The sequence below is a fragment of the Canis lupus genome, chromosome 5, assembly GCF_003254725.2.
Source record: "Canis lupus dingo isolate Sandy chromosome 5, ASM325472v2, whole genome shotgun sequence".
NCBI classification, from domain to species: Eukaryota; Metazoa; Chordata; class Mammalia; order Carnivora; family Canidae; genus Canis; species Canis lupus.
Genome location: NC_064247.1, coordinates 28,001,453 through 28,022,000, shown reverse-complemented (window position 1 = coordinate 28,022,000; position 20,548 = coordinate 28,001,453). Strand labels below are relative to the sequence as shown.

Genomic DNA, 20,548 nt, shown 5'->3' with positions numbered 1-20,548 from the left:
TCCATTGGTGTGTACTTCCAGTTAGTCAAAAATGAAAACTATGGAACAACTATAGCCTGAAGAAACAAAACATACACAAAAACCTTTGATTTAACAACCAGAGCCAAGCTCCGCAGCAGCTCACTTAATAAAGTGACAATGGCCATTTTCGGAGGGCTCCCCAGGGTGAAATGTTCCACTTTGTATAGCTTTGTATATAATCAAAAATCTGCTGCAAGTATGACCTTGAATATCTTCTGGAATAAGGTATAATTAAATAACCAGAATCTCTAGTAAATAACAGCTGCAAAATGAGCAACAAAAATATGTCTTCCAAGCAGTGTTTTATTCGCATCTTTTTGAACTGCAAACTTTGCTCCAGAGCATTTCAGATAGAATGTCAGCAATTCTGTCTTTTCAGGAAGCTCCTGGTCTCAAAAGAGTCAATCTTCCTTTTGCAATTAAGGCAAAGTTTCTTTCACCTCACTCAATTCACCAAAGACAGACTCCCATAATCATTCTAGAAATGCTCCTACCTACTGAGCAGCATTTAAGAAGTGTTGATTTTGAGTACAAAGGGGGAAAAGATGGCATTGACTATTCTTCTATCAATAGTTCTTGTTTTTTTTTTTTTTTTTCATAAAAAAGGCACAGTATTGATCCATTCTTAGTAATTTAGAAATTCTTGGAAATTCTTCACAATTTCTCCTAATGTCTAATCTTAATATCATGTAAAGTCACCTATTTTTTTTCCAGGAGACAGATTATGTAGCCATAGAATAAAGGTAAGGTAAATATGGCCTGGAGATTTGCTACACAGATGATTTGCGTTTCTCTTCCAACAACTATCTAGTATTATGGCCTCTGTGAACTGTCAAGTGGAATTTCATACATTGGCAACATGCCTATTACAACTTTCATATTTTCTGCAGACATTCCCTTATAAACTATTTATGTATTACATCCAGAAGTTAAATTCACAGTGAAATTCCCACAACTGTATCTTTAGCATTAGCCAGATTTTAACATGCAAACATTGATAACCTAAGGAAAAAAGGTGCACAAATCTAGGACACTTTGGTAGTGTTAACATGATTTCAAACACATCTCCAACATCTTTGCTCTTGACCACCTCTTAGAAACTTGAACAGACATCATACATGTCATATGAACTAAGGCTGTGAGGGGAAAACATACCACATATGAGTGAGGAGGAGCTTTCCTTTGGGACTCTAGTAAACAAAAAGTTCTCACAAAATACCCAGTTTGCTATTTAGTGTCAAGAAGTAGGTTTCATATTGGGATATAAATGTGTATGGTAAAAACAGGTGAATCTAAAGAATTAAAATCTCCAAGTATACACCTAAGAATACATTTCTACACGGCAAATAGCATACAAAGAAAAATGGAACACACAGTGACTTTTCATGCTGCTATTCTATTCATATTTCACATGTAAAACAAATTGGTCACAAAATACAAATTTTTTTCAAAGAACCACACAACAGATCGACTGAACTGAATACAAATAAGTGATACTAAAGTCAGTCTCTTATGTTTTGCTAATATTGTCAAAACAATGAGAGATTCACAGAAGGCCCCTGTCAAAAAATGTGCATACAAATTACCTATTTGCACATAATAAGTGTCAAATCTGTATAATTTCTACTGAAGAACAGATCTCATGAAGTTGTGGGCAGAATGTGGAACACATCCTTTCCGAGGATCATAACGTGATTGATGCATTAAAATAAGCCCCAAGTTGGGGGGATCCCTGGGTGGCGCAGCGGTTTAGCACCTGCCTTTGGCCCAGGGTGTGATCCTGGAGACCCGGGATCGAATCCCACATCAGGCTCCCGGTGCATGGAGCCTGCTTCTCCCTCTGCCTATGTCTCTGCCTATGTCTCTGCCTCTCTCTCTCTCTCTCTCTCTCTCTCTCTCTGTGTGTGACTATCATAAATAAATAAAAAATTTAAAAAAAATTATAAAATAAGCCCCAAGTCAACTCAACAGGGTATCAACACTGAGAGCCGTATTTAAACATGAAGAAATTGATGCACAGAAAAATTTCGAAGTAGGGAATGCAACCTTGGAATATCCGAAGCCCATGCCTTGAAAGTGTCTGCCAGATACATTTTATTGTATGTTGTAATTAGCAAATCTATAAAAATCTGGGAGATTTACTGACACGGCCCTTTGGAATCTCAATTAGCTGATTCAGAGCAGCAGTAGGGAACCCTGTTACGGAATGTGCAGGACGCGTAAACGGGCACACACTGGACCCTGAGCTGGTGCCAAGATTCTGACCGGATGTTGGGAAGTGTCCAGTACTATCTTTTTGTAAAATCGACATGAGTTATTTGAGCCTCCAGAAGAAGTCGCTTGAGAGAAGCACCCACAGCACAGTAATCAACACGCAGCTCCCGGTCTTCCCACCCCACTCCTGGTTTCTCCGCGGGGGCAGCCCCGAGACGGGATGGGGGTGCAGGCAGTCCTGGGGCGGAAGGTCTTCCTACTATTTTGGGCAGCCAAGAGTGCAAGGCTGAAGGGAGCAGGGAAGGCGCTGAAGACGCAACAGCTTCCAGTCCAAGTCAAGAAGTGGTTAAAATTTATCTACATATTTCCTTCAGGGTTTATAAATTCCATCCTCTCTTCTTACTTCTCCAGCTCGCTAATTATGGTTTCTACCCATAGGAGGAAACAGTAATTTACTTTGGTAGCGCATATTTCTGTTTACAAGACAAATTCAAATTATCCATTAAGTCCACATGAAAATCCTATGGAAAAGAGATTATTGTCATCATCCCCATTTTACATAGGAGGATAATGAAGCTCAAAGAAATTAATGCTTTGTCCAAGGGCATTCAGATCATAAGTGACAAATCCAGGGAACTTACACCCTATTTTTACAACTTCAAAGTTACAACAGGCTTCCTATCTTGCTGGTATATCTTAATTACTTTGTGTGTGTGTGTGCATGTGTGCGCACGAGTGTGAGAAAGCAAGAGTGACACAGAGAGACAAGGAGACAGAGATAGAGAGAGATGGGCAGAGAGAGCGCTTCTCCAGAACTGCAGTTGCAGAACAGCGTGGTTTTAACTAAGGATAGAATGACACATCGTGATTAAATTTTTGATACTCATCTCTGAAGATGCCCGTGTTGTTGACCTTCGTTTTGGTTCTAGAGGCAGAATAAGTCAACAGTTTCAAAGAACAGAACTCACAGCTTTCTTTTTAAAAAGTGATTCACTTAGACACTATTTTATTAAAAGTACAGCATGTACTTTGCCCCCTCTAACTGAGGTATCTTGTGTTTAGGATGGTCCTGCTTATTTCAGATGAATGATTCCATACCATAAAGGCATGATCTCACCTTGGGCTATGAGACCTGAGGCTAGTGGCTGGACACATGTGCTACAACCATCCCAACCACAAAATTCGCCTCTCCCATACAAAGTTGTCATTGGTTTTCATTGCTGTTATTTCTCAGTTGGTCTAGTGCAAACTTAAGAACTGATGATCCTATTTGTTTTAAACTTTTCTATAAAGAAACAATCTAAGAGCTCCACTTTAATATCAGAAACCATGACTACAGCAGGGCTCCACATTTTAATTTTAACTGAATGCCAGTTTATTTCATGTTGCATAAGCGGTAATTTACGAGTTATCTTTAGAACATTTGGTCCCGTGTCTCATAGCCACAGGCACGAAAGGTCCAGCACAACTCTCCATTCTGGATGAAAAACACTGCAGTAAGAACACAAAATAAAACCAAGACTTTGTTCAAAATTGAGAGTGTCTTGAGTGGTTTTGAAGAAAAACAAGGACATGCAGAAAAATAAAAGACTCAAACAGTTTTGTTAGGGTTGTCTGAGACCTTTCTGTTCCATTTCATTTACATTTTGTAAAGAGAAAAAAAAATCAATGATCCTATCTCCTTTCCCTTCAACGTCAGAAATCGGGTCTCTATGTTGAAGCCAGGGTACACAGTTACTCTGATGAGTCTTGACACCCGGAGGTCTCTAGAAAGAGACCACTCATGTTCTGTGCATAAGCAGTACTGAAATATTTCACCAAAACAGGAGTAAATAAGCGCATATCAGCGGTTAAGCACATTTTATGAGATGAGTGAAACAGAATGTTTGTAAGTGGGATGGGAATGATAATGGGACAGGATGGGCCTGGGAGTCTCCTGTCTCAGAACAGAGAGATATCCTGCAGAGACAATACCACATCCATACCTTTCTAATAAAAGGAAGGAAAACGCTCTGTCTCAGATGCCATTTAGATGGTCCGAGAAAGAATCCTTGTATTTGGGATGCTAAATTTAATTTTTTTGAGTAAAACAGAAAGTGAGTGATTTCTTTTTTATTTGCTTTTTTTTTTTTTTTTTAATGGAGCTCTTGTTTACCAGGCTTTGTTTCTCATTTTCATGGTTGGAATACAATTAAATCCTATTGACAGATGGGCTTTAGCCATGCTAATTACCATGGCGATCAATTAACTCAGCTGCTGTTTAGAGTAGAGAAAGCTACATAAACAACAATCTGGAAATTCTGTCGTTTATAAGACCATTGTAGAAACATCACCTATCATGCATATAATTCATGAAATATCTGACTGACCATGTCATCGTGGCACAGGGGGCTCTGGTATTTATTTGAGACCTTTTTGCTCTATTTTGTCCTGTTGGAAAACAAGCATACATCCATGCTGCAAAGACAGTTGGACCCAAAGTATCAGCTTAAATAAAGTGACTTGCCACAAGACAAGCTTTTGGGGTGGCAGGGCTGGTGGCTAGTGCCCGGGCAGGCTGCCTGCTGTTACGTTGTGCCGTGGAGTCAGAAGTGTCGTGGGTCAGAGGTGAATGTGTTCCTCTCAGGAAGTTTTGCATCATCTCCTAGATTTGTATGTTGTTCCTTCAACACTTTTAAAGTGTGATATCCACTCATTCTATACATTCATACTAAAAACAGCCACAGGGACTTTTGGATATTCCTGAAGTAGCCTCGACCCATTTTCTTTTCTTTTTTTTTAAATGATTTTTTTAAACAATTATTTATTTATTTATTCATGAGAGACACAGAGAGAGAGAGAGAGAGACAGAGACAGAGACACAGGCAGAGGGAGAAGCAGGCTCCCTGCAGAGAGCCTGAGTGGGACTCCATTGGATCCCTGGTCTCCAGGATCAGGTCCTGGGCTGAAGGCGGTGCTAAACTGCTGAGCCACCGGGGCTGCCCACTTTGACCCATTTTCTAATAAAATATCCGCACAGGCTGGAGAGGAACACAAGCTAAGATTGGCAGGCCATGTCCCATCACATCACCATCTGGGAGGATCTCTCTCTAACTGTACACCCCACACAGCCCTCTCGCAGAGCTGATTATCCCTTACCCAGGAATAGGCCTCAGACCGGGAGGAGACTTGGGCATCCCTCCCACATGTGTCAGCATGTGTGCCTGTGTGGACAGGGGGCGGGGGACCCTGTTCCTCCCCTGCACCCACCCCCCATCCTACCATATCCATTCGGTTACAGCAGCAATAAGGACAACAGTGAACAGTGAGATGTCTGCTTGTGTGAGGAGAAAGGAGTCAAGTGAGTTCTTCAATCCAGGAAAGGGCGGTTCCTCCAAACGCAAGCAGGTCAAAGGGCACCATGACCAAATCCTTCTGCTGGCCCAACACAGCAGCGATTTACCCAATGAGCCTTCTGCTTGGTGCTATCTACAACCTGCATGCCCTGCCAAAGAACCCTTGTCTCTTCTAAGCAAGCTCAGCATTTTATTTACATGCCTATCATGACTCTTATTAATTTCTTTTTTTAAAAAAGATTTTATTTATTCATTTGAGACAGAGTAAGAGAGAGAGAATGAGTGGGGGGTGGGGGGACAGAGGCAGAGTCAGAGGGAGAAGCAGAGCAGGGAGCCAGATGTGGGACTCAATCCCAGGACCCCGAGAACATGACTTGAGCTGAAGGCAGACGCTTCACTAAAGGAGCCTCCCTGGAAGCCACAAGTCCAATGACTTGCTTACAGGGCACAGTCATTAAATTTTTACTATGAGAAATAACTAATATATTTCTGAGTTCATCTCCAAATGGAACAAAAGCTTAATTATGTAAATAATAAACAAGTCTATAGTTTTCCAAATACATATACTTGTGAGCAATTAATGGGACCAATTCAAGACATTTTAAAGAACTGCATTGCCCTCCACCAGTTTTCCTGCCAGGAATGATGATACAGGAAGAACAAAGAGGAAGAGCAGAGAAATCACAAGTAAATTAGAACTAAATAAAAAACAAAAACAGTGGTTTCAGACCTTAGCAACAGCATCATCACGGCAGTAAGAGAGGACTCGTGAGGACCTAGGATGTGAGAGCCACTCTGATGAGGAATCCTGTCCCATGTGTAGGTCTGTGGCTAGTTTCCCATTCACTCCAATACTTCTGCTTGTACATCATGATCAATGCCCTTTGTTAGGAACTTTGTTGGGTTCAAGTTTGAATAAGATATATATTTTTAAAATGATGTAGGAAACATCCCACACAGTAGTTTTAATGAAATAAAGATATAAATTTTAAAATAAAAATATAATAAAGACTAAGTGGAGGTGCTAACTTGCAATACCCTTTGCATTGTCCTCTAGCCATTTATTACCCGAATGTACATTACCTCCAATGTTCTTGGAGGTTAAGGAATATGCTCAGAAACATGTCTTTTCTATCAACTACCTAGAAAAGAAAGACATCTGGAGAATGCTTAAAAAGGAATACTTTGGTGATTGAATATTAACACCACGAGAGGGAACCAGCTAATTTTCCCATTTTCAGGATAACATATAATTACCTAAATGTAATGAGGTAATGATGATATTAGTGTTAATATTCTGACAAAGAGAATTTATATTGAAGTTATTTAAGTGTATAACAGGTCATGTTGGTATTTCTAAACTACAGTGACTTTTTGAATTGTGCCGATGATTACAAGTTTATTAAAAAGCAAACATTAAACATGGTTTGAATGGTTTTCCTCAATCACAGCTGAATTCAAAACATCTTAAAGCTCTAATTATTATTACTGCTACTATTTTGTTACATGGTCATTCTCCATTGAACAAAAATTTAAAAAAATGGAAACATTCTTTTTCTAAAGTACATTGAAAGTTAAGAAACAAGTAAGCATCAACCCGTTATGTCATAACTTTTTGAAGATTTTATTTATTTGAGAATGAGAGAGCACAAGCAGGGGGGAGTGGCAGAAGGAGAAGGAGAAGCTGAGCAGGGAGCCTGATGTAGGTAGGACTGGATCCCAGGACCCTGGGATCATGACCTGAGCCAAAACCATGAGTCAATCCACTGAGCCACCCAGGGGCCTCCATAAATTGCTTTTAACCTGTTTTTAATTTATTACACTAAATTTATTGAATCTATAAATGTTTCTTTCACAAATAATAAGTAATTTACAAACCTTTAGTAATAAAGCATGTGCCCTACACATCTGAATAATTCTTATATGGTTAAGACCTTGAAAGGGACCACAAGGCACAAAAGCATAGCAGCAAACTTTCTTAAAAATAAGTAAACACACACACATGTATATTTAGACTTGGAAAGTAAAGCCAAAGCCAAAAGTTATATAAAGCCAAAAGTTATCAAGAGATACTACATTATTTTCAGCATACAATATATAACTAAAACACATCTCTTTTCATGAAAAAAAATCTTAAAACGGTAATCTGTAAAACCTATAAAATAAAGTTATAAATACAATGCACCCTAAAATTGCTTCCTGCTGGAAAATGACATAATCTTTTAATTGCATACTCAAAGTGAATGAACACATGTCCAGCCAGAGTTCGCACTTGCTGACGCTGTCTTTGCAAACATGTATATTTGTTTACGTGTGTTTTCTGTCCATTTTTGTCTCCTTATAATAGAGAAAAACCACCAGTTGTGTTGCCAGCAGGTGGATACAGACTAAATTGTCAGGTCTCATGAATTTCTTCAATTACATACTGTGTATACATTTATTGAAGAGGTTTTATCATGGTGTTTAAGCCTCAAAAATGGGCAATACTAAACCTCTCCAATGGGAAACCTTCAAACATACAAATAAAAGCTTGTATTTTCATCAAACTACTGTCAATGTGTCTATTAATTAATTATCTGAAGAAATAAATGCTATTCATTTGTAACAGTGGAGGCACAATTACTGTATTATTGTAAAGGGAATGGAAGAACAGGAGGAAAATTAGTGGTTTACCTTCTATATCAGCTTTGAAAATTCTGCATCTTTCCTAAGTTGCTAGTTCAACTTCAAGGAACTTCAAGTAACGATTGCCCTGTCTTAATAAGTCTTGATTACATTTTTAAAGTAATAGGTACATATTTCAAGGAAGGAATCCAAACACAATAAACTAATATATTTGCTTAATGTTGTTTAATTATTATATATGCTACATACATATGCATATTTATGCAGCTACTCCTTTTTCACAGAAAGGACATTTATTTGCTCTGCAAAGCAAGATGTGAGGGACACTTGGGTGGCTCAGTGGTTGAGCATCTGCCTTTGTCTTAGGTTGTGATCCCAGGGTTCCGGGATCAAGCCCCACATTGGATTCCTTGCATGGAGTCTGCTTCTCCCTCTGCCTGTGTCTCTGCCTCTCTCTCTCTCTCTCTCCATCTCTCATGAATAAATAAATAAAATCTTTTTTTTTTTTAAAGCAAGATGTGGAACTTTTTAAACAGTCAACTGTACTAGATGAAACCATCAATTACCTGGATTTTTTGGCGGCATTAAGGTTTTATAAAGAGGCAAATTATAAAGGGCATTATTGTGGATTTATTCCAAAAAAAAAAAAACTTCAGGGCTGTTAACTTGGCCGGCATGAAATCAGTGTCATCTTTTCTATTTTCTGGGCATTTAGGCTGTACAATGAGAATTGATTTTCTGAGCGATAGCCCCGAGACCTTGCAGAAGTCTCACTTACCAAAGAAAGGTTCGATTATGTTCCCATATTGTGCTTACCACGGAAGAAAAAGCAAGAGAATATACTTCACAGCAACTCCTCAGGAGAAGTTATAATAACTTCCAGTTACTTGGATTTGTACATCTAGATAATTCCGACAGCCCATTTCTCAAGAGTCTGTGCAGCAGGAATTTATAGTATGGGAACATTTTATATTTAGGGATATTTATATACACTCCCAATGATCCCTGAGTTTATTGCATAATCAGAGTAAGTTTTTAATTACAATTTTGAGGTAAGATAATTACACATATGGTGGTATCTGAATCACCCACAGTACTGAGTAAAATGAAAGAACCATTATATATATATATATATAGCCTCAGAAGGCTATGTTTGGCGTTACAAGATTCCAAGCTGTTTTGCAACAGATATTTTTGGCCTGCATGATGGCTGGACCAGAGGACACTAATCCTGATATCCTGAGTCATATTCTAGGGGATGATGACACTTAATTGGCCAGACCTTGAGGCTTTCTGCTTTACACTGTGTGTTCTCAGAAAAGGATAAAATAGTACATAAATGCACATAAATGCAAAATGCCAACAAAAGAATTACAGCAAGCTAATAAAACATACTGCACAAAGCTTAATTATGTTCAGTATCAAAGCAATGGTAATACGAAAAAAAAAGAGATGTTTGTTTCTTTTGATGTGAACCCCGGATTTTCACTTTGCCAAAAAAATAGGAAAAGCCTATTCTACAAAAAATAATTTTGTCCACTGTTTAAGAAAACAAACCCCCAGAATTATGTCCCTAACTTATTAAAATTTAAAAAACAAACTGTTGAAAGCTGGTTGGTGGGAAGTAAAACAGGACATGGAACCTGAGCCTTGCTGGCTTCTGGCAGAATTGTTTGTCCATGGCGGGTGTCACCCCACGAGCTCAGCACGACCACGGCTGATCTCTGAGGAACTTACCGAGACGCGAAGAAAGAACTACACAAGAAATTTATTAACTTAATATTGGGAGTCAAAGGGCCATCCACCTCTACAAATAGTGAAGATTGGCTCTAAATAATTCAGAATTTTCTACAGGAAAATTATAATGCTAGATTATTTCCCCCTGAAAGTTTATAAAATCCTCCTCATCCTGAAGGGCTGCTGCCTTTCTGGTTGAAGGTATGAAGTTGGGGCCATGCACTTCTTGGCCCTGGGTCTCCACTGCATCCAGCCCCCTGTGGCTGACTTCTTGCCATGTCTCTAAACCCAGCATGTTCAGGAAGCGTCCCTGCCTGACTCCCTTTTCACATTCTGCATTTGTTCTCTGGATAGTATTCATTTCTCTCCTGTTGTACTGACCTCTCTGGTATTATGTGTGTATATGTATATATGGAAGTGTGTGTGCATATGCATGTATGTGTGTATGCCTGTGTGTACATGTATGTCTATATGGGTGCATGCATAAGCACATATCTTATGCCTATCTATGTATGTGGGTGCATGTGTGTATGTATGTGTATATGCATGTGCGTGTGTATATGTGTGCATGTACATAAGTATACCCATCTATGTGTGCATGCATATGCACGTGTGTACGCCTGTGTATGTGTATACATGTTTTGTATCTGTTTATGTATGTATGTGTATGTGTCTGCATGTGCACATGCATGTACATGTGTGTACATGCACACATGTCCATGTATGTGTGCGTGCGTGCATGCATGCATGTGTATTTGCGTGCATTTGTGTATACATGTGTGTGTGTGCATGCATACGCATATGTGTGCATGCATCCTCTTTTAGACTGGCTCCTCTACGAGCATAGCTTACACTTAACATTATTCATGCATGCCTCCCCAGAACTTAGCATATGCTTCACACACGCTAGGCATTTAGTCAACATTTCCAATATAAATGAATATGAGTATGGAAATATAATGATAATTAGAGCAATGAATAAGATATAGTCCTTTATCTGAGACAAACACAGGAGAAATGGAAACTAAAACAGTTCTTTAAGTTGATGTAACCTCTAATGGTGCAGGTCTCCTGACAAACCTTGAAATAAAGAGGGAGGTGGGGCAAGGCAGAAGATGTTAACTATCTTTTGGTTTGTAAATAAACACACCTGGGGAGACCACACCCTGGAAGCAGGAGCTCCTCACACACACTGTGAGATACAGAGAAAAGGAAGTGGCACTCAAGGATTGTACCCAGCCACCATCTGCCCAGAAGGACCTCTCTATCAATGTTCTTAATGTCTCCACTCTGCTGTGTGTGGGAGGGTCCTGTGCCCTACGTCAGAGAGGGAGCCATTCACGGCCCTGAGATGGGCATTCATGATCCATTTTACTCCAAAACCAACATCAAACTGGTCTCCTCAAAGGTTCATCTCACACATCCATTGAAGGTAGGGTGATGGTGATGACCCTCTGTGTCATCCACACATTCTGTTCTTTCATGCAGCCCACATCCAATGTCTCAAGACGTCCCATCCATTCTACTCAATGATCTCTCTTATTCCCCACTGCATTCGCTTTGGTCGTCCTTATATTTTCATCTTCTAGCAACAGTGCCCTCTCTAAACCAACAAGAAGGCATCTACCTGGCCCTCCCGCCACCATGTGTCCTTCATAGGTCATGAGAAACCTCTTCCTTAAATCAATTAAATAGAAAAAAATCATAAACACTTCCTTCAAATCTTTCCCATTTCCTTTCTTTTTTTTTTCTCTTTTCTTTCCCTCCTTTTTTTATGTTTTTGGATGGAGGATTCTTGTGTATTAATACTATCTACATTCCTTGGATTCACGTATAACTCTAAAAACTGGTTCTAATTGTTTTCTTTCCAGCTTCACATCAGGCCGTCCAAAATCATGTACAAATTTCTCCTATGACATTGGACGTCCTCCATTTTCCTAGAAAACAACAGGCCTTATTGTGAATTCTGGCTTCTGTTAAGTGTTGTCTGGGGTGTCTCACTTACCTCCTGTATTATGATTCCCTCATTTATCATCAATCCCCCCTCCAGAGAATGTGAGGTCATCACAGTAGGGCACCAAGTCTGACCCGTCTCTCATCCCAAGCACATAGCGTGATGCTCGCCATGCAGGGACCAAGCACCCCTGTCTGGGCCTAAGGAGAAGCATGTAGAATACCACTCTCAAGTGACCAAGATGAAATGTTGTTTAGGAAGAGCTGAGATAATCTTCCAAATCGTGGGTGAGGCAGGGTGGGAAGGGCTGGCCCGGGAACCAGTGGGCGGAGCCGGGCACCTCTGTGGGAACAGGCATTCCAAGTTCCAAGCAGTGCCATACAAATGAGCCCTGGAACACCCGGGCCTCCTCAGGGTTCCGAGCCGCCAAGCAGCCGGCACTGCACTGGTGAGCAGCTGGGCCTCGTGCAGGAGTGAACAGAACGAAGCCCAGACACCACCGACGAGACCTAGCTCCAGGGAGCCAGAGGACACCCCGATGCCCTGTGCCCGTCTGGCCTGCCTGGGCCAATGTCATGCTGATCACCGTGTACTGTGTGCGGAGGGACCTGTCCGAGGCGACCTTCTCCCTCCAGGTCAACCCTGACTTCGAACTGCACAACTTCCGCCTCCTTTGTGAGCTCGAGTCTGGCATCCCTGTGGACGAGATCCAGATCATCTTCATGGAGCGGCTCCTCACCGACGACCGCTGCTCCCTGGGCTCCTACGGCCTCAGAGACGGTGACGTGGTGGTGCTGCTGCAGAGGGAGAGCGCGGGGCCGCGGCCGCACGGACGAACATCCAGCCTGCTGCAGGTAGATTTCACCAGGTTAGCCGTGCCGGGCACGTCCAGCTCCCGCCAGCAGCAGCAGCAGCAGCAGCGGGCCCCGTCAGCGCAGCAGTCCCACGGCCTGGACTCCGGAGAGAAGATGACACCCACACAGGGCCTGGACAGCCCCGCGTTGATCCGGAGCATGCTACTGTCCAACCCCCACGACCTGTCACTGCTCAAGGAGCGCAACCCGCCCCTGGCCGAAGCCCTGCTCAGCGGGAACCTCGACACATTTTCTCATGTCCTCATGGAGCAGCAGAGAGAAAGGGCCCTGAGAGAGCAGGAGCGGCTGCGCCTCTACACTGCCGACCCATTCGACTTGGAAGCTCAGGCCAAAATAGAAGAAGAAATCCGGCAGCAGAACATCGAGGAAAATATGAACATAGCGATGGAGGAGGCTCCAGAGAGTTTCGGACAAGTGGCCATGCTCTATATCAACTGCAAAGTGAATGGACATCCTCTGAAGGCCTTCGTGGACTCTGGAGCCCAGATGACTATCATGAGCCAAGCCTGTGCCGAGAGATGTAATATAATACGGCTGGTGGACCGCCGGTGGGCTGGCATTGCCAAAGGGGTGGGCACGCAGAGGATTATTGGCCGAGTCCATCTAGCTCAGATTCAGATTGAAGGTGATTTCCTACAGTGCTCTTTCTCCATCCTGGAGGAGCAGCCCATGGACATGCTTCTGGGGCTGGATATGCTCAGGAGACACCAGTGTTCCATCGACTTGAAGAAGAATGTGCTGGTGATCGGCACCACTGGTACACAGACTCCCTTTCTTCCCGAGGGAGAGTTACCCCTGTGTGCCAAGCTGGTAAGTAGTGCTGGGCAACAAGAATCTCCAGACAAAGAAGGAGCAGATACTATTAAGCATTCAGTCATGGATTTAGGATGGAGAAAACATTGAAATGGATTATGAGTACGCCACCATCTTGAGGGAGCCTTAGGTCCTGGAAGATTCTAAGACATGAGCTCACTGGCAGTGTAATCATTAAAAACATCAGTAACAACCAAACCTGGCTTTGGGACTACCTTCTGAGATCCATCACTGTGTAAATTGTGATTGTTTGATCGTGGGCCCGCCTTCATTTCCCTTATACAAAGATCACTGAACCTCATCCCAGGAAGGCTCTGGAGGCTCCAAGTAATTTCCAGATAATCCATGAAATGAAACCAGTCTCTTCTGGTTTCAGTCTAAGTCTCAGTCTAAGTGTCTCTTTAGAGACACTGTCCCATCAGATTACAGGGTGCCTTGTCCAAAGCAGATGCTATTTTGCAGATGCTCTAGAAAAAGCCATCACTACAGACCCTATAAAACATCTATACAATGATTTCAAATCAGCACTCACAATTATTTATACTAAGAGAAATTTTTCCCAGATTTTGTTTTCTTTGGGAAAGTTCTTAGAAATGGTGAGTCAGTTATGCTCAAGTTGATTAATACATACAAATGTCTGTTTTGGACACTTATAAAGGCCAGTTTCTTTATATTTTATGTCTTCCCTTTCATTGGACTCCCGTGGACTCATGCTCGCTGCAATATGTCCCTACAGGCAATTTTTGCCACATTTGAGAAAATGGATTTTTCTCCAATGAAGTCTAAAATAATGTCCTTTTTCCCCTGCATCAAAGAAACCCTGGTGATAAAACAAAAGCCAGCAAGTAGACTTTTTTTCTTTCTTTCTTTCTAACTATGGTGCATCTTGGAAGCCTAATAGTTGTAACTGTGGGGCCAGTGGGCGGTAGGATCAGGCAGTGGTCCAGATCCCCTAATATTCATTTCAACTAAATCAGCTTTTTTTAAAGTCTGCTTTATATATTAAGCTGCTACAGAAATATTGTTTGAACAAAGGGTTTCAGTGTTAAAGTAACATTTGAAAACCTCCGAAGGAGATGTCTGAGTCCTCATTTAGTTCTATGATACATGCAAATAAAGCTGCTGTGCATGACTACTGAAAGATCCTGGACCCATTATGATTCATGGCTGACACACCTGACACAATAGATTCAGCTGCCTGAGACCACCAGACTAAGGGGAAATGTTTCAGGGCTGATATTAGAAAGAATGATGGATTCAAAGTCAAGAAATACATGTTCTGATTCCAGCTCTGTATTGGGCATTTCCATTTTATACAACTCAGATTTCTTGTCTATAAATTACTCTGGAGGGGAGAGCCATTTCCAGGTACTGAGACTACATCATGATCTAGGGCATCCTTTAAAAGTTATTCTCTTTTCCAACAAAATCTAAAGCCATTCAAAGCATTTTTTAAAGACTACAGAAAAAAAAAAATCCTTCCCTGCCATCAGCATATGCCTTTCTGGGTCTGCTTCTTGGTGAAAGTAACCATCTTATTTCTGTAGAGTCACCTCTGCCCCTCCAGGTGCTGTTACTTCCCCTCACATGTTCTTTATAGGTATTGCCATGCTCACAAGCCCCAACCTTGTTACAAGGCTTATACCCACTAAACCACTAAAAATGAGCATAAGCAATTCAATGCCTGTTACTAGATGAAAACTGACCCAATAAATACAAGGATTCCTTCACAGATAAAAATATGCCTGTTCCTCAGCAGTTTCCCCCAGACTCTGTTTCCAGGTACATTTATGTAAAACACATGTCTGACATGTGTACATCATATGGAAATGCTCAGTGTAAGAGTTTGACATATAGCCTATGGAGTTATCTAACCCATAAAAGCCAATCTAAAAATCATCAGATCTTTAATCTAAAAGAGGTTTGCATTGTATCAAATCTGAACATACCCATCTTCCCTTCTCAGAGGGACAGCCCTTCTAAAGTAGCTACGATGGTTCAGGACCAGTCTCAAGAATAATTCTTTTTTTCTCATTTGGAGCTGAACTCTATTATTTCATAACTTCCAATAAATTTGTCTTCACTATTCCTTCTTCCAGAACATATTTAATTAATGTAATTTCTTTGCCATGAAATAAATAGTCCTTTTAATATTTGAAATCAATGTCATTTAAGTATTCTCTTTTGTAAGCTTTCACCAGATATTTAACTATTTCTCATAGCATTAGTTTGGAGTCACCTAAACATATCTGTCAAGTTCCTTTGGACATACTCCAGCTTCTAAAAATATTACTTGAGTAAATGGGTTGAAATAATTAAAAATACTTTTATTGAACTGAAAAGCAATGATCTCAAAGAAAAATCAATAAACACAGTGAATTAATTAAGCAATGTCCTTCCTGATTAATTTTTAACATCTCTGTCTTTCAAATCAGAAAATATTTTAAAAATTAGTTTCATGGATTGAAATCTTGACTCAATCCTGTGTACACTTGAATAGATCCTAATCAATTAAATTTTAAGTGGATTAATTTTAGTAAAAGATAACATCTTTTGCATGTCTATCATGTAAATTAGGTGCTATGCAACATACCTTGCATGTATTACTGCCATTAATCCCCAGAATAAACCCTCAAAATAGTCACCATTAATCTTATTTACGAGATGAGAAATTCAAGGCTCAGAATGATGAAACATTCAAATACCCAAAGCTTTGTGTTTTTAAAACTTTTTCTTGACTATCTACATTTTAGTTTGTGACCCAGTTTCACATACACATGCACACACATGCATACGTACACACGTGTGCACACACACACACAACCAGTCTCTACCTCTGAAACAAAAAGATTCTTTAAATAATATGAAATGTTTTATCCTTCCTTGGTCTATTACTTTGAAAAATTATATTTTTATTATTTGAGAAAATATGCTAGACATGTCCCACTAATTGTATCCCACCAAAGTATCCTGACCCATAATTTGGGAAAAAACCTGAATCACCTACCAGATTGCTGAGTTCTGGTTTCTGATTTCAAATGCCAAGTTCCTCCCACTATTCAACATATTCTTTATGTCTCACATTTGAGTCCTAGCTACCAGTAAAAATTGTTACAAAATGTCACTAACTTGGATTCTTGCTACTGTACATGACTAAACTGTGTACAGAAGATGGAGAGTTTCCTCTTTTGAGTGTTTCATAAAATGGGTGAGACTCAACTATGCGGGGCCCCTCCCTTGCAGAAACAAATGCTTTCCTAGTTGCCAATAAATGCCCCCTGCTCTATAAGTAAAACAAAACCCAAAACCTAAACACCACCAATCAAAAGGACAACAGAGTAGTAGCCAGCAGAGCACACTCACCAATTATTTACTGAACACCATGAAATGAGCACTGAGCCAAGTTGGTACAAGCATGGAAATGAGTTACAGTCACAGACCCAAAGGTGGACATAACCTGCCAGGGCAGGGGAAAGGTGCTCATGGAATTAAAAATATGCTGGTGCAAATGAAGGAAGGAATTTTATTTTGGGGTTATTTTTAAAATAAAAAAACAAGCCAGTAAAATGCACTTTCAGTATGTCTAAAATGACCATCACTGATGCTAGACAACAAAACAAACACACTCTCCTCCTAAAGTTTAGGTTGCTAATATACAATTTAGCATATTTACTGTTGGAGATTATCCACTATTGGGAATTTACTACCTGGGAAATGTTGAGCAAATCTTCATTTAGAAATTGGGGTAAAGCACAAGACATGATGAAACTGGCCTAACACTGTTAAAGATAACAAGCTCTTTAAAAAATTCCATTAATCCCTTGGTTTCTCCTAAATGTCCATTTAAATGCCCATCTTACCTCAAAGGCAATCACTATTGTTGATAAGCATGCATTTCAAGACTGTAGTAATGCATTCTACTAGACTTAAAGCAGAAGACTGATGTCCGAGATTTGCAGAATTTATAGCCTCAACTTCTTTCTTACAGTACCAGGTCTTAGAATTTCTCATGTTCCTAAGGGAAAACCCACTCCTCCAAAAGAGAAAGAAATGGAAGTATGCATGTATGAATTCACCTTCACTACAGACACTAAATGTGGCCTTTTTTTTTTTTTCTTCTTTTATTTATTGAAGAGCCATAGAAAGAAAGAGACAGAACAGGAGCAGTGGGGAAGCAGGGGGCAGAGAGGGGCGGCAGCAGGTGGAGGCAGATGCCCTCGGAGCAGGGAGCCTGACCCAGGGCTGGATCTCAGGACCCAGAGATCATGACCTGAGCTTAAGGCAGACTCTTCACTGACTGAGCCACCCAGGTGCCCCTAAACGTTGCCTTTTCAGGGGAACAGTGCACTTCTTTCAGAGGATCATTGCTGACATCCAACACTCCATAAAGAAAAATGTGAGTGAATGGTCTGAGAGTGCTCTGGGATTCTCACCAGGGTTAGAAGGCTGGGGAAGATATTAATGAGTGCTAACATTCACAGAGGTTAACAAGAGCATGGAAACCAAAGAGGAACAAAGGTAAAGGTCAGAGAAGGAAGAGGGGGAGGGAAATCCAAAAAAAAAAAAAAAACTGTGTTGCTTTTAAAACTAATTCTCTCTTGGTTTAACTGCTGTTTCACAAGGTGGGTGGGGACTGGGGTGAGATTAAGGATTCACCATGAAGGCCACAATACTTCATCCATCTTTGGCAAGCTCTCTAAAATGAAAATGTTCTCACATTCCAGCCTGAGTCAAACATGCTTTTGAACCCTGGCTTTTTTGCATGTCAGAGTCCCCCTCCCCCCTTTGAATCTCAGAATTTCTAAGGGTCTTCAGTCCTGCTGTGCTTTTTTCATGGATCCATTTAAAAGGCTGTGGAGATAAGCATACCTTTGTCTCTAATTACCACACTGAATGTTTTCTGTTGGTTGTTTTCTTCTTCCTCCCCACTTTTTTTTTTTTTTTTTTTTTTTTTAGGAAAGACTTGTATGAACCCAGCTTTTTTATTTCTAATCCATAAGGCTTATTTTAAGAACAGCATTAGAAAAATCATGAAATTCTAATTCATTCAATTCTAAATCATAATTTCCTCCTGTGTTAAAGCCCATAGGAGACAACATGGGCTGTGCTCCAGGTGGAGAGAAGGGTCTATTTTCCTACTGTTATCGATGGTGTGTCCCAATAAAATAGATACCGATTAACCAAAGAAGCATATTCCAGGTAAAATAATCACTGAAAGTCATCAAATACTCACCCCACAACATGAATCATGATTCTAAAATCTAACTTTACTAGCATTTCACTACAAGGACCTTGACATGAAGAAGGAAATTAATTTCAAATTACATTAGTTCACATAGTCTCCCTTTAAACCCATGTCATGTCTAGGGATTTAATTAATCAGAAAGTACCAATGTTTTGCATTCATTGACATCACTAAAATTCAGTATACTTTTTCAAGAGTTCAATCACTGTCCTATGTCATGCAGAGCAACAAGGAAAAATAAGTTTTAGTCTTAGCCTTTAAAAGTCAGAAGTTAGAAGAGCTAGAAAAGAAATGCCAAGTAAATGGTTCCAAAATAATATTGAACACAGTGCTGAATCATGAAATATAGACTATGAGTTCAGGGGATGATCTGCATCCTGAGATGCTAACTACAACATGGCAGGATCTCTTGGACAAAATTTTACTGAGCACCTACTGTATGCCAGAACTACTCAGGGGCTGGATGTGTAGCAACAATTTTCTGGTGCTCAGCTGGCTCTGAGCTGCAGCCAGGCAAATAAGAGAATGTCAGCTCCTCAAAGATGGGTCATGCAGGGTTGCTTTGAGGTCACCCAGCTAACTGAGCCAGCTGGCATGTGGCAGATTCTTAGGGTGAACTTCAGGGTGAAGCCCGTGGTCTGTTTAAGCCTGGACCCACAGTGGCACTTGGCTCAACTTCTCCCTATTATGGGCTCAGTCCTGGAGCAGGGTTTGACAAGTGTAAACAGATACTTCTCTCACAAAACTAATGAAAAGGCTTAGGGCTCACACAATGGATGAACAAACCACAACACAGGCAGAAAAAAATTAACTATTGAGATGAGTTAATTTAATGGAACATTGGTCACATACTTAAGCTCCAGAGAATTAGAAATGGGCTTCTCATGGACAATGAGATACCAACCAGATGGCAATTCCATCAATGTCTGGGGATTTTGAAAACCTGGAATGGGGCCCAAATTACTAACAAAACTCTAGGAAGTGCTGGGATCTTCTGATGTGACAATAATCTTTAGTCCTTGGTATTTTGTGTGAGGCAAATAGTACCTGCTTAATAAATATAGATTTAATGAATGAATAAATGCAGAAGTCCCACATTTATTAATAAGCTGATGTAGAGAAAGTGTGATTTTTTAATTTTTATATAAAAATATGTAAGATATAACTTAATTATATATAGACAGATTATTTTGTATAATTAGAATAAATACCTTCTGGGCTAATAACATGGTTGATATTTACATGTATGGATTTAAATATAAGTGATCCAAGAAATAATTTCTTTAGGTCCTTTCAATCTGGTAAAATTTCCAACTGCTCTACTTTAAGGGCAATTTAACTAATGTATGCAGCAGCTGAATCACTGCAGTTTGACAACCCACCATTTGGCTCCTGGCAATTCCCTCAGTTCCAGGCAAACCACAACAGTTGGTCACCCTACAAGTTCTGGAAGTGGGTTTTCAATTGAAAGCACATGAGCATACTGTGTGTGGGCACCTCCACACAAGCTGCAGATTTGATAGGCCTGCAGAGTCGAGCCCCATGTTGCCAGTATATGTCCAAAAATACGCTGGATTCACATAGGAGAAATAACTTTATTTAAACGCATTCCTCAAATATTTCTGGACTGGAGAGTTAACTACTTTAAAAATTGTAAGAAAACCATACTTAAAAGAAGTATTAAGATAATTTTTTAAAGATTTTATTTATTTATTCATGAGAGACACAC

The 20,548-nt window shown here is 40.3% G+C and overlaps 2 protein-coding genes across 3 annotated transcripts in view; one reads left to right on the top strand and one right to left on the bottom strand.

Annotated features, from left to right (window-relative positions):
* The window catches only part of PDGFD (platelet derived growth factor D), a 227,737-nt gene that overhangs the window by 101,930 nt on the left and 105,259 nt on the right, over nucleotides 1-20,548 (bottom strand). The gene's annotated exons all lie outside the window — the stretch shown is intronic.
* Nucleotides 12,266-13,772, top strand: DDI1 (DNA damage inducible 1 homolog 1). Its single transcript, XM_025465699.3, has one exon. It carries the CDS (start codon nucleotides 12,462-12,464, stop codon nucleotides 13,662-13,664), a length of 1,203 nt encoding a protein of 400 aa, XP_025321484.1. The 5' UTR covers nucleotides 12,266-12,461; the 3' UTR covers nucleotides 13,665-13,772.

Bases quoted from the DNA above. Each gene is read 5' to 3' on its own strand.
- DDI1 (XM_025465699.3), top strand. From the start codon at position 12,462: ATGCTGATCACCGTGTACTGTGTGCGGAGGGACCTGTCCGAGGCGACC.